Here is a 15,586-nt window from a genome sequence, read left to right on the forward strand (position 1 = left end):
GTGAACAACTTTAGTGCTTTTTGGTCGAGGCCAAGTTCTATTGTTTTATATTTACGTAATATGAAATGTTTCTTTTGAACCAATACATATTTTTTTAGTTTATATTAGTCATAATCATCATCATCATCATCCCCATCATCATGTTCATCACATCACTATATGGACGTCGCTGGACATGTAACTTTTGAGACTTCAAAACATTAAGGTCCCGCGGTCCTTGTAGCCAGTGGCTCCCTAGGCACGTTTTATGTCGTTCACCTAGTGGGAGGTCGACCATCATTGTGCCTTTCTGTGTGGGGTTGCCATTCCAACATAAGTCATGCTTTAAATAAAAATATTAACACTGAAACATGCATTAAAAGGTCTATCTTTGAACTCAGAAAAGTAATGATGAGTTTTAGGCCCAAATTATCTTATTATATTATCTGTTAATAGTACAGCATCTTAATGCATCGGTGAACATATCATTGTGCTTATTAATTTATGTGTTTAATATTGTTCTAACTAACCCGATGGTATGCAGTTATTTTCTTTTTTTTTCCTAAATCCACTGATTTTAGTATTGGAATAACGTAAAATAAATTATATTATTTTTTAATAGAATTAAGAATTGAGATCATTGAAAAATCTAATATTGCAGAAATTAATGACAAAATTAATTAAGACTAAATTGAGGCAAAGTTTTTTTTTTCTCAACTTAATTTAAAACCGACACGGTTATACTTTTATTTCCTCTCCTTGATTTCAATAGACTTGATGACTGTTAAGAGGCAGTTTTAAGGTCATCATATTTTAATACAAAGGTCGGAACACAAATTCGCATATTTACTTTCGAGGCACGTCTTCACAGCAGTGATTGCACAACCGTCAACCTACGTATTAGTTCAAGAGCTCGTTACAAAAACACTTATTACGAAAATACCAATAATTTATATGCGCAAAAAATGTTTATATTGTACATAGGTATATTTTACATTAAATTTCTTAAGTTTTACATCTACATACATCTATAAAAATAAATTTAAAATTCATTTATTTAAACTAAGCCTAATTGATTTTTTTGGAGTTTACTCCTTAAAAATCGATTTTTCATATATAGCTCCCGGTATGAAAAAAATTTGGGCAGTAAAATTCGATGAACGAATGACAGCGTTACGTTTTTTGTGCGCAACCTATTCTGCGCACCTTTCAAATAGGTGTATGCTGCGGGGCAACATACACCTATTTAGACAGTCGATCTGAAAAACTAAACTCAATTCGTGCGTCGGAGCTGACACACAGTTTCTTAAAGATGTATTTTCGAATTTGAACATTGAGGTTAAATAGAATTAAAGTATTAGAGTGCTCAAGTGATACAGCGATAAAGAATCCTTATTAATTTTAGAGTAATTGAAAATATACCTAAGTATAACAGCGCATCTGATACACAGTCACAGTAATTATTTAGAAAATGTAACAAAATTACTTTGCTATTAATCTTTTAAGTTATCAACGGAAAAGAATTTGAAATAACGCGAAAACTTATCGTCGTTATCAACCCATATAAGGCTCACTGCTGAGCTCGAGTCTCCTCTCAGAATGAGAGGGATTAGGCCAATAGTCCACCACGCTGGCCCAATGCGGATTGGCAGACTTCACATACGCAGAGAATTAAGAAATTCTCTGGTATGCAGGTTTCCTCACGATGTTTTCCTTCACCGATTGAGACACGTGATATTTATTTCCATAAAATGCACACAACTGAAAAGTTGGAAGTCCATGCCCCGGAGCGGATTCGAACCCACACCCTCCGAAATCGGAGGCAGAGGTCATATCCACTGGGCTACCACGGCTCTAACGTCACGAAAACTTGGCGTAGTGTAATCCACACTGTGCTGTGTATTTTTAGACAAACGTAAACTTTATTACATCTTCTGTCTGAATTAGTAAGGGCGGTTACGCACTGGATCCGATCCGTATCCATGAAAATACGGATATAAAAAACTTGGTTCGATATTGGTATTTGCTTACAAAATCCGGTCCAAATCCAAGCTAGTCCGATTTGAATCCGAGACACATCCGAGGTACTTTCACGTATATAACACTAACGTATTTCACGTAAAATCGTATAACGGAAGTCACATTTAGTGCATAAAGTACCATACATTGTTCTATGACTACTTTTAATTTTACGGATTCGGATTGGATGCAGTATTTAACCTCAGTGTTATGACAAGTTGCAGGTAAGTATTATAATTTTGTGGCACACTCTTGGCTTATAATATAATGCATGGCTAATGACGTCACAACAACAGCGCGCGGCTACCGGAAGTCTATTACCAAGCTTGATCCTTTTAGGCTAAACGGATATTAAGCTGATGGGATTGTCTGTCTGCCTCCCTGCTTAATGTTTGAACGCATCGGTTCATTTTATGGCATACAATAAAATATACCGAACAAAGCGTGGGATTAATATTCGTTGGACGCCAAATGCACCTGTGTTATGCACTTGGAAACCCACATACTTAGCGTAACTGTTTCTGCTTACGAGTCAATATAGACATATAGACTATAGACTTTAGACAACATAGACTATACAGTTTTTCTTAGTCCTAGTTCATATAGATACCTCACACAGTATTAAGTGCAAAATCAATGCTTACGTCGTTTAGGGTGCTCGTTCTGCTTTGTTTGTTAACTATACATCAACACCATCATTATCAACCTATATTTGGCTCACTGCGGAGCTCGAGTCTCCTCTCAGAATGGATTGGCAGACTTCACACACGCAGAGAATTAAAAAATTCTCTGGTATGCAGGTTTTCCTCTAGGGCCTCAAGATGTTTTTCCTTCACCGTTTGAGACACGTGATAACTATTTCATAAAATGCACACAACTGAAAAGTTGGGGGAGCATGGACCGAATTGGAACCCCCTGATCTGTGGACTCAGACTGATCATATCTATTGGGCTATCACGGCTCTCATAAAAAATGTGAGTTTCAGAGAATTGTTTATTTTCATTGAAAACATATGGATATTCGATTCTCATAATGAACATAGAATATATACTTTTATAACCCCAAAACCTTCTCTAACCAAGCACACAAGATCATAATAAAATAAATCGCGTCCACTTACTCGTATTTAGTTTCAAATATTATAGTTTTGGATACGATGTAATACAAACACAGCAAGTCTACGGAATGGTCCTTAATGATCCAACTTTATCGGTGTCTTCCGTGCTGTGAAGTAGTTGGCAAAGATTACGTGCATTAACAATGTGGGACCCTTTTAGAGTTGCAAACTTTGCAGACAAATGTCCAAGACCGAAGTGAGAGTGAATAAGAATTTCATTGTAACAGCACACTAGAGCTGTACTAGAATTTGTCTCGTTTTAGAGAATATCTCCCTTTTGTATGTTAGCACCGTAATGAGCTAAGTTTATCGGCGTCTTACGTGTTATTGGGCAGTTTGCAAATGGGTTATATGCCTGTGACAATACTGCGAGTACTATACGAGGTACTAGAAATTTTGTATATTTACAGCAATTGTAGTACGTAATTACGAGTAAGTTTCGTTGCTAAGGTAATTGGATAATATTAGTTTTTAATAGAGTACCTATAGATAATTTCACAATAATATTTTCGTTTGTTTGGTATTGACTTTTCGTGACAGAAATCTAAATTAAGTAATCATATTAATTAACATTATAAACTAGTGGACCCGGTCAAGCTTCGCTTTGACTTATGTGCACTTCTTCCCTATCCCTACTTTTCACTACTCTACCCCTACCATAACCCTACCCCTTGACTCTTAAACGTTTGTATGGGAAATAGAAAAGGGTTGTTTTTATGGTTTTCCCGGCAATTATTCTAATTTTTCTCACCTTTTAAACCTTCCCTATACCTCCACGAACATTTGAAGACCAAGATAAGATAAATCCGTTCAGCCGTTCTCGAGTTTTAGCGAGACTAACGAACAGCAATTCATTTTTATATATATAGATGAGAAAGTAAGTCTGTATGTCAACATACAACAACAAGATAACAGTAAGTCGGTTAAAAACCTTTTCACGGCTAAACAGCTGAACTGGTTTTGATTAATTTTCATAAAGAGATAAACTGGTCCTTGGGGATAAAAATCAGCTACATAAGCATAAGCAGAATCACTTTTCAAGTTATTATTTATGAAAACTGTTGTATAAAATAATGAATTATATTTAAATACAATGTGATTAAAGAAATTTCAGAATTTTTCGTCGACGCTTTTCGCAGAAAACAGCAAAGTAAAGCAATTATTATTTACGACTGAAATTATTTATTTATGATCGTTGCTTATGACTGGAAAAAAATATTTATGACCATTATAAAAATAGTGTGCACAGAAATATTGATATACTCTAGAAAGTTAACATAAAACGCTTCAGCTGTTATTTATGTGAAAAAGATGAAAGTGTCGTAGGTACAAAAAAATTATTAGCGCAAGATATGAAAAAAAAATATATAATCAAATGGTTGTAGCGTCAAGGGAAATAACTAACACGTATATAAATTCTCATTCTATAGATATTCGCATTAATCAGAGAGATGTCTTTGTGCATTTTCTGAATTTGTTTTATAGTGCGAGATCCGGCTTAAGAAATATTTACCCTCATCTGTTAATTAATAGTAGTAATAAATGATTATTTAGCCGGATAGCCGATAAGTAGATAAAGCAGGTTAAATGATAAAGCAGATTAAATGATTATTTTTTGTTTTTATTTTTTTAAACTCCTTCCCTCATTGGTTAATCAAATAAAATCGTACACTAGTTCATAGAATATACCCAAAGGAATTGAAAAAGTAAAGGTTGCCTGCATTCACACTGCAACTATGGCGTTGCCAGATATAAACAGTTAAGTATTGTTATTTACATACTCTCATCAGTTATTTAGTCGTCAATATATCAAATGACAGCTTATTTTATGCTTAATTTAACTGTATTCGATTGCCTTTGTTGGTTAATGGTTTCCTATATTTTGTATAAAAAATGTCTTTGGCCGCAATTTAACTAGCAAACCTATTTGCAGTGTGTGACTGTAAACATTATCTATCATTTATTTCTTATCATTATTTATTAATAATATATAAATATATAAACAGGTGAGGGTATATATTTCTAATGCCGGATCTTAGACCATTAGTAAGTTAGCAAATTATTTATACGTATGGATGGAATTTGTTTGTCTTTTATTTATAGTTTAGTTTATTAGACTGAAGTTTCCATGTTTACATTGGTTTCTTGTAAATTAATTTTGTTGGTGTATCTGTTTATATGGGTCCGATATAGTTCATATATGTATATTGGCGGGTACTATACCTAATTACCTGTAGTTCAATATTATTCACTCTGATTTTGCACATTTTATTGTCTCAATATACGTGGAATAAATAAAAGCTTTAAAGCTCAACGGTAAAGGGGTAAACTAATTCAAGGGGAAGAGAATTGGACATATTTAAAAGATATGGCAAATATTCTTAAAAAATACTTTTTATATAATGTCTATAATGGTCACCAATTATAGCATTGCAGGCGCTTGAATAAAGCTAGCTCAATACAGACGTTAAAGCTAAAAATTACCAAATTCCATTATTAAACGCTTCATCGTAATCATAATTCTGTGATTTAAAAAAAAACGTCTACGTGTCTCTATATTTAAAGGCAAAAAATGTAAAAGATGGTTCAACCAAACACCCGAGTGCTCTTTGATCATAGATGCAGGAGACTTTGCTCATTACAGTCTCCTCGCCTCCCACTGAATAACGAGCGTTGGCTTACCTACTTATTTGCATAAAAGTGTGCCCACTTGAAGTATTAATGATATTTTCTATGTAATATTTTCTTTTGTCTCTTATCCTATTTAACGATTAATTCAATTTTTAATCAGCCATGAGTTCATTTGTGTCTCATATTTTTCTAATTAAATGAACATTTTCTGCTGCTGAAATAAAATATTGTTTTTCTTTAGACACGTCAAAAGTCTTTTAAATTTAAATTCAAATTTTGTATTTGTTGAAGTACCTACTTGTTTTAAAAAAGCAGTTTAAAAACGTCAAATTCGTCTGTTTTTCTCTAAGTCTATTACCGATTTGGAAGATAGAATCTTAGAATCTTAGATCATGATGAGACTTGGAGGTAATCGAAATTCGATTTGGAGGTCATTATCATAGTAATATTATTTTAAAGGTACGTGTGTATGTTTTACGTCTCTACTACTGAACCGATTTGAAATTAGAATGTATTGGATAGGATTTTTATACTACATGGATCATTCATATTACATGGATCCCGGATCCCGTGGGATAAATAGAACGTACAAAGAATAGAATTTCGCGCGGGCGTTAATTGGTTATTTCATATTTCTTGTTAAGAACGAGTATTACGTAGATGATCGATGGTTGGTGCCGGAATTATTCGTATGCAAATATTTACTGAGACTCGATGGACGTTGCAAGTCCCAAGGTCCCGCACCGAAAAACGCAGTGATTGTCTACCGCCACTAGGTGGACTGAGGACATCAAGCGGGTTGCAGGGAGCCGCTGGATGCTGGCGGCTCGAGACACCTTGGAAGCCCAAGCAAGAGGCCTATGTCCAGCAGTGGACGTCCATTGGCTATTAATGATGATGATGGATAATGAATGATGATGATGAAATATTTACGTAAATATTATTTTTGTTACAGTATCCTGTTCGCCGATATAGTGGGATTCACGGTGCTAGCGTCGCAGTGCAGTGCGCAGGAGCTGGTGCGGCTACTGAACGAACTATTCGGTAGATTCGACCAGCTGGCTAACGTAAGGAAACATTTATAGTTACTACTAGCTGACGCCGCGCAGTTTCACCCGCGTGGTTCCCGTTCCCGTTGGAATACGGGCATAATATATAGCCTTCCTCGATATATGGGCTATCTAACACTGAAAGATTTTTTCAAATCGTACCAGTAGTTCCTGAGATTAGCGCGTTCAAGCAAAAACCAAACAAACAAAAAACGCTTTGGCTTTACTCGTATAATATTAGTATAGATTAAGGTTAAGTTCTCAATTACTCCACGGTAAATCTAACGTCGAACCAACGCGTCCATTCACTAAATTTTGTTAATTAGTAACCTTATATAATTGTCATCACATCTATGACAGCCGCATTTTTTCAGAAATTGTAGCCAGAGTAATAGTAAGAATATTGTGTTGGCATAAAAAGGAAAATACGTTTCTAATTTACCATTCTACTCGTTCCCTTCGATAGCTTGGTATATTCTCAAGAGAATAGTATCAATCACGTGCATTGTTTATGTAACGTTAACTAGCAATTTCCTTTAATGTTGACCATCTGTAACACAAATAATAATAAATAATATCTACTAACTATAACATCACTTCTTAGCCACAAAGTAAGCGTATAGCCTTTGTTATGGATACTAAGATAGCGGATTTCATCAAAAACATTTAAATACTTATATAATGTATAAATACACACACAAACTGTTTGGAAAACACCCATGCTCATCACACAAACATTTTCCGGTTGTGGAAATCGAACCCACAACCGTGAGTGCAGAAAGCAGTCACCACCCACCCACCCATACTACCTCAATAACCAACCAGAATACTAACTAGGTGAACCAGAAGAATAACCAACTAAATAAACTATATTGTTTGGTAGACTATTTCTGTAACTCAAATAAGCAGCTAAGTAAATTGAACAGAGTTAACAGTTCATACAAATGAGTACCTACTACTGTTAGTATAGCCACAGAAAACATAATATGTTGGTATAGCGAAAGCGAATGTGTAACAGAAATATCTTATTGAGCTTATTGCTACGAAACTACTACGAGGGTAAAGCTTTGCCGCTTGGAAGACAAAATTTGTCGCCGTCTCAGCCTTAAACCAACTTGTTATTACGTACGTTTATTTTTAACCCACGCCGTAAAAATGTCTATCTTATAAAGTAACTGAATTATATGATACGCTTTTTAACCGACTTCCAAAATGGAGGAGGTTCTACGTTCGGCTGTATGTATGTTTTTTTTTATGTATGTCCAGCGATAATTCCGTCATTTATGGACCGATTTTGAAAATAATTTTTTCGTGTTGTAGGGTTTGATTCCAGGGTGGTCCCATTTTTTTCATTACAACCAGTAGTGTGACTATTAAATGCATAAAATCATTTTTTTTCACAATTTTTTTATTACTACCATTATATGCAATGGAATGGAAATAAACTTTTCTTTAAAAGTGACATAATAATTATGTCTACAAGCGGCGAAGAGTTCATGCAAGCCGATTCCCGCCGGGTTACCTGCCTTTAAAAATCCATGCATATTAATTATTGAAAGATATATGAGAAACCGGAGTTTGTATCACGCCATATTAATATTAATTTAGTTTTCTTTGGGACGGCTTACCTTCATCTAAGTTATATCCTTCGCCCGTGATGTCTGCATACTGCTTATCCTGGCGGATAGCTCTATGCACGCCATTTACAATTACCCTTTTGCCTGTATTTGTCCTTATGAATATAGTTGGTTATCTTAATCCAAAACCAGCTGTATAATTTAGGTACGTAACACCAGGTGCGCGAAGAAATTAAATTTTGTAGTGAAGTTTGAATCAACGGCACCTGCTGCAGAGCAATGAATGAAGGTTACATAAATTTAGAAGTACCTACGTACATTTCCACTGCTTGTTATTTTTATCGCAGTGTCTCTTCTATTAATAATTTGCATATAAATTTAGCTGATGAACTAATTTTAAAAGTTTGTGGACAATGTTTACCTAACGAACTCTTTTTAGCCTGCCAAATATTTACAGTTTAGCGGTGAAGATTGACGTGTTATTATTCGTTATATAGTATTTTTTTTTTTATTCTTTACAAGTTAGCCCTTGATTACAATCTCACCTGATGGTAAGTAATGCTGCAATAAGATGGAAGCGGGCTAACTTGTTAGGAGGAGGATGAAAATCCACACTCCTTTCGGTTTCTACACGACATCGTACCGGAACACTAAATCGCTTGGCGGTACGTTTTTGTCGGTAGGGTGGTAACTAGCCACGTCCGAAGCCTCCCACCAACCAAATATATATAAATATATATAAATAATAAAATAAAAAAAAAACACCTAACCTGACCTGACTTAATCATTTGTTTCTGAACCTCTTAAGTTCTGGTATGGAGGATTGAGTGACATATATATTTTGGTATTCTTCTTCACAGGACAATCACTGCCTACGTATAAAGATCCTGGGCGACTGTTACTACTGCGTGTCCGGGCTACCAGACCCTCGCTCTGACCACGCGCGCTGCACCGTCGAAATGGGACTGGATATGATCGATGCGATTGCGTAAGTTATCACAGAAATACTTACGCTTTTTTATAGGAGTTGTTTACAATCTTTAGTTCTCGTTTTTTGTCAAGTTTGCCAATCGAATAAACAACACGCATGTAGGCGTTCCCAGAATGGTCTAGAATCATTTTCACGGTTATACGAGTAAATACGCGACGGAGATGACGCTCGTGGCAGTGTGAGTTCGGAATGAAATGGAGTAACATCGAAGTGACACAAGCGATACAAGTTAACAATAGTAAACTCAGCTACGATTTTGGACGTGTGTATTGGTCTCATACGAGTCACCAGACGTTTCATTCCAAATACAGTAACAGTAGCATTGAGATTCATGGGTCGGTTTTCTTCTTTCCGTCGATATTGTTTTTACCTTTGATTATTTATATAATCAATAACAATATATACATAAATAATTAATGGAGTTTAAGACAAAAGTGTGCTACAACACTCAGTGTTGTAGCCTATTCGGATCACTTTGCGGTGATTTTGTAGAGACGTAACCGATCTTTAGTATAAAATTTTCATTGGTTTTAGATCATTACAATACAGTTCAAGGCATTAAGTGTTGCTTGAATTTTTGACGCGTTATAAATGTTACCTGCGCTGAAAGACCAACACGCCATTTCTAATAAGAAAATTCACGGGTTTTGTTAGTAAATTTTAACGATATATTATGACGCGAGAGTCGCAAATTATGAGAAGTATGCTGTGGCATAATTTAAACTGACGCGAATGTCAACTGTTTACATATTCGGCGCCAGCTGACTTAAATAGAATTTTAATGGTTGAAACATTAATTTTGGTTGATTATATCTAAACAACCTATATTTTATTCTGTACTGAAATTGACCGCAATGCAAAATAATGTTGAAAATGACGATGTATTTTCAACATTGTATTTTTATTATTTTCGACGTTATTTTGTTAGGTTGGTTGGTGACGTACATAAAGTTCGGTGAAAATTTTGTTTATATTTCAAATGCAATGTACGGCTTATTTTGCCAAATCTGAAGGAGGGTAATGATTTGTAATATTGAACAGCCATCCATTTGTTTATTTGCTAACGGCTGGAACAATCAGTCAAGATCTGATGATGGGATCCTGGAGAAATTGAGGGGAACTTTCGAAAATTATATGGGTGTCTAGTGTGTTCGTATACTTTTCCATTTAGTATTTTTAAGCACTACAATTTCATGAAGGTTTAAAATTGATCTGATGATGGAGCCCTAAAACAGACGAGGGAACTCCTCGGCAATTTACAGCAGTTACCTTGTGTTTGGGCTTGATTAATTTGTATTAATGAGAACTTTCCACGTAGATAGGTTGTGACTGTCATTTAGGGGTTTGGTGATGAAGACCAAGGACAATTAAGGGAACTCCTTAAAAGTTTACAGTAACTACCTTGTGTTTGGCCTTGATTAATTCGTATTGCTGAGAACTTTCTACCTAGATGAGTTGTGTCTGTTATTAGGGGTCTGTTGATGAAGACCAAGGTCAATTAGGGGACCCCTTAACGGATTACGGTAGCTACCTTGTGCTTGGGCTTGATTAATTTGTATTGCTGAGAATTTTGTACCAAGATGGGTTGTGACTGTTATTAGGGGTCTGATGTATTCGTTTGAGTTGAAATTTTACACTAAAAATGGAAAAATAATAAAAATTTTAATAAAAAAAATACAACCGACTTCAAAACCTAAAAACGTACCCACTAAACTAAAAAGTGAAAAATAACATATGTTCTACCTGCTGATCAGTATGAAGGCGGTGCTTAGCCGGTGTTGTCTTAATTTAAGCCATTTCTGACAGGACCACATGAAACAACACTGTCTGCAAAATCTAAATCTATAAGATATTCTCACATGGCTTGAATTAATACATCACCGGCTTAGCACCGCCTTCATACTGATCAGCAGGTAGAACATATGTTATTTTTCACTTTTTAGTTTAGTGGGTACGTTTTTAGGTTTTGAAGTCGGTTGTATTTTTTTTATTAAAATTTTTTCTTACTTATTTTCTTCGTTATTATATATAGCTTCGAATTTTCTTAAAAACCTACTAAAGTCGATGATTTGACTACTACGAGTACATGCTCATACATAAAGTAGATCTTTAGAAGTCTTAGGTCATGAATTCGTTTTTTTTTTCGTGTTGAGTAAGTGCCGATGGCTCCATGTGGGACCACTACGGCGTCACCGGGGGGTTTGGGCGAGCGCAGAAGCATCGCCTGATGAAACCCGAAGGCTGAAATAAAGATAGAGGACGGAACGGCTACCTAAGGGCGTCTCCAATGAGACTCGGACCTCGGCTTAGAAGGGCCATTCGGGAAGGTGTAACCGTGGCCTAAGTGAATCAGTCCGGACGCCCCCGAGATCGTGAGTTAGAAAACCCACGTCCGGGTGACGTTAGATATCGGGGATCATGAATTCGATCCCCGCCCGCTGTGGCGTACACAGTCTTTCCGACTAATTGTAGGCGTCCACTGATCCGCATCGTACGTATCGGACACATCGCATCCAACGGATTTTTAATTTTACGTTGGATAAAATCCGTTCGATGCGATCCGTACTATGCAGTTTAGTGGACACACACACTCTGATGCGATGTGTTCGAAGCGTACGATGCAAATCTGTGGATGGCTGCAGTAATGGAGGGGAACGGGAATATTTAAAGAAATAAGTATGTCTCATCTCCGACGCACGAATGGAGTCTATCAGTCTACTGTTTCAGATTGACTATCTAAATAGGTGTAACGCCTGAAAAGTGAAAGGTGTGCAGAATAGGTTGCGCACAAAAAAAAGTAACGCTGTCATTCGATCATCGAATTTTAGTGCCAATATTTTATTCATACCGGGGGCTATATATGAAAAATCGATTCTTAAGGTGTAGGTAAAAAAAAATATGCGCCAAAGGCTTCGACGGTTTTCTCAAATTTGAATACTGATGCTACTATCCGGCACGCCACATGAACTTCTACGGTGAGGTATTTATTATGAGCAACGTTAATTATTTACAAGTTTCTTTACAGCTTTGAATAATTTGTGCCGAGGTATTCAAAATACATTTCAACAGGCTTCATGTTAGGTTGTTGGTAGGAGTACATTAATGTTGAAAGTCAAACTTACTTAGAATGTTCAACTTTAAAAGGCTCGGCTTGGAAGCTATTTATTTTAACATGAATTTGTGAATTACACAGTACCTACAAGCGACATGTCTGGCTTCGTACAGATACTATATACCTACTAGTACTTATAGTATTTACCTAGTAGTAATCACAAATAAATTACTACTAGGTACCTGCTAAATTTACCTAGTAGTAATTTATTTAGAATTAATTCGTACATCATAATACATCAATGGTAACAAAAGCTTGGTTTGATATATTTGGGAATTCCTCTTTTTGGATTTAAAACAACGTTACGCCGACCGTAAGACGATTACCTTATATCGCAAGTCGTTCCCGCTACCCCTCTCTAAATCCCTACTCTTTAAGGAAACAAGTCGCGCCACCTAGCGTCGGCACAAGCCAACACGATATCGAGCGACGTCATATTTGTCTCAGACTACTATTTCCTACAATATACTATATTTAACAATACAGTATCGAAAAATAAGAATATCTACTATACTATACTAAACTATAACTTCGACAACGCTAAAACTAGTTTAAAACAACATTAATTAGCCAACTTTGAGATTGCATCTCAGAGAGTTGAATTATAACTTCGTTGCTTTAATAAAAAAGTGATTATTATGACATTACGCTGTATATAAGTAGTTGTTTTGGTCTTATTTTGTTAACCTGCTAAAAATCTATACTAATATTATAAAGCTGAAGAGTTTGTTTGTTTGTTTGATTGAACGCGCTAATCTCTGGAACTACTGGTCCGATTTGAAAAATTCCTTCACTGTTAGATAGCCTATTTATCGAGGAAGGCTATAGGCTATATATTATCCCCGTATTCCTACGGGAACGGGAATCACGCGGGTGAAACCGCGCGGCGTCAGCTAGTACATTATATTTTCGGTGATGTCATTATTCATTAACCTTGCTTGAATTTGTATTAACAGACTTAAAATAAAAACACGTGTAAACAGCATTGAAGCAGGTTCTTTTTAGACAGATTATTGTTCAGCTCATCTAACTTCATTAATATGTTGCTCAAAGTAAGCGTAATCTAGTCTTATTTCATTGTGAAATTGTAAGAAAATCCGTTTAATAGTTTCGGATATTTGAAAAAATGGAGGGACAAACGGTGATTCTCCAAATGTATCTCGATAGTCTTATTCTTATTTATATTATAAAAAGTGATTACAAATAAAAGAATACTAATGTCGAACAAAGGTTATGATTCACAACACTTTTCAGGACATCTTAATTAGGACCCTAGAATGGCAGAGAAAGACCTTCAGTGGAGTCACGCACTTGTGAACGATGTGTGTAGGGTTAAAGAATCCTTTGACAGATATCAAACACTCCCCTTTTCCACTCAAGTCATTCTCCCCGCCTATCCCAAGTAACCCATAAAGAATTACACAACAAGAGATGTGGACGACTCGAACGCCACGAGCACACTGAAGGCAACACGAGATCAAGCGACGTCATATCCGTCACAGACTACTGTTTCCTACACTATTTATTAAAACCATGTAAATTTAAAAGCGGACAACGCGGCGATAACATTTGTTTTCTGTAACTTTGAATTATTTGACTTTCATACAAACTTTCACTGTATTTCAAATCTTCGCGTCAGCAATAGTCATAGCCAATTATACGTATTGTTGAGTATTAATAAAACTGATTAATTTTCTAAATTATATACCCACTGTTTCGGTTATACGTAAATTTACGCAAACTGTTATCTCAGCCACTGGCATTAAGTAATTGACTAAAGCAATTAATGGGCTAACAATAAAACGGGGTACATAATGTTTGCTTCATTGGGGAGGAAAACAAAACGGCGCTGTTGTCCCCCGATGCCGGCCTATAAATAATATAGCGGATCAGCTTTTCTGGGTCACGGGGGAACGGCTCAGTGGGTTTCGGGTTACAGTATAACCAGTGATATGTGGCAGGCTGGGTATCAAAGCGATTTTCACTTGATACTTCCCGACTTTAAACTGGTTTGTAACTAACTACCTCCTTTTGTTTTTTTTTGCGTGTTGGTTTGCGTGGACTGCCTCCGTTGCGCAGTGATATGCGCGGTGGATTTACAAGACGGAGGTTTTTGATCCCTGGCTGGGATGATTGAGGTTTTCTTAATAATTGGTCTAGGTCTGGCTGGTGAAAGGCTTCATGGATAGTTACCACCTTACCGACAAAGACGTACCGCCATGCGATTTAGCTAAAGAGAAAGATAAATAATCATTTTTCCATACATAATTACATTACGCATTTTGAGACGTTCATGCAAATTTGTTGGATCAGTTTGTTGGCTGTCAGAAATTAATATCAAATGCTCTACCGTATGTCTGCAATCTTTTCGATTTGTGAAAAGATCTAACTTTTAAGTCAGAGCATTCGTAATATTCAGTTTTGGATAATTGCTTACCAATACATATAATCATTAAAGACAAGATGCATTAATAGTAAATACTTTAACTCTTTCTTCATACTCGTACCTACATTCTTGTGTGCATTGTCTGCATTGTCATTAAAACATGTCTCGATAGTTTATCAGTATCATTAAAGGAGTCTCGACGCATTCGTCACACGGTGTCGGTGGTCCAGGGTCAAGGGTTCGGAGTATCGGAGCGGAGAAAGTACAAACACGACTGTTGTCTAATGAGGTAATATCGTGTAGCATTGTTCATTTATGTCAACTTTTAGATACGCCTTGAAATTGCAGAGAATGAACAATAACTTCGCTCGTTATTTAAATGTAATTGTGATAGGCAGACATATATTATGTGTATTGTTTGCAATAATTCATCTATTGTTTTTTTTTATTCTTTAAAAGTTAGTCATTGACTACAATCTCACCTGTTTTGAGAACCGAAACAGTGGTTATTTATCGATTTGTTAGGTACGTTACTGATCACAATTATTAGTCAACAGGGATGATGACAGTTTTTTAAATTGTTTATAAATTAATAGTATGCTAATAGTTAAGCAATTTTGTAAAAGGAACAGGGTATCTGCGATCAGAATTTTCGGAGCTACAGGGATTTAAAGATTCAGATTTGCGGCGCTGCCGCGGATCCCTGAAAAACGCTCCATACAAAA

The 15,586-nt window shown here is 35.9% G+C and overlaps 1 protein-coding gene across 4 annotated transcripts in view; it reads left to right on the plus strand.

The window, feature by feature from the left end:
- LOC112053190 (Ca(2+)/calmodulin-responsive adenylate cyclase) overlaps window positions 1-15,586 on the plus strand; it is a 127,575-nt gene that overhangs the window by 77,375 nt on the left and 34,614 nt on the right. For all 4 annotated transcript variants that reach the window (XM_052881663.1, XM_024092521.2, XM_052881664.1 and 1 more), the window contains exons 6-7: window positions 6,702-6,813; window positions 9,233-9,360. In XM_052881663.1, the coding sequence (XP_052737623.1) occupies window positions 6,702-6,813; window positions 9,233-9,360 (240 nt within the window). The remainder of the gene's footprint in view (window positions 1-6,701; window positions 6,814-9,232; window positions 9,361-15,586) is intronic.

This window comes from Bicyclus anynana, chromosome 5 (assembly GCF_947172395.1).
Source record: "Bicyclus anynana chromosome 5, ilBicAnyn1.1, whole genome shotgun sequence".
Classification (NCBI taxonomy): domain Eukaryota; kingdom Metazoa; phylum Arthropoda; class Insecta; order Lepidoptera; family Nymphalidae; genus Bicyclus; species Bicyclus anynana.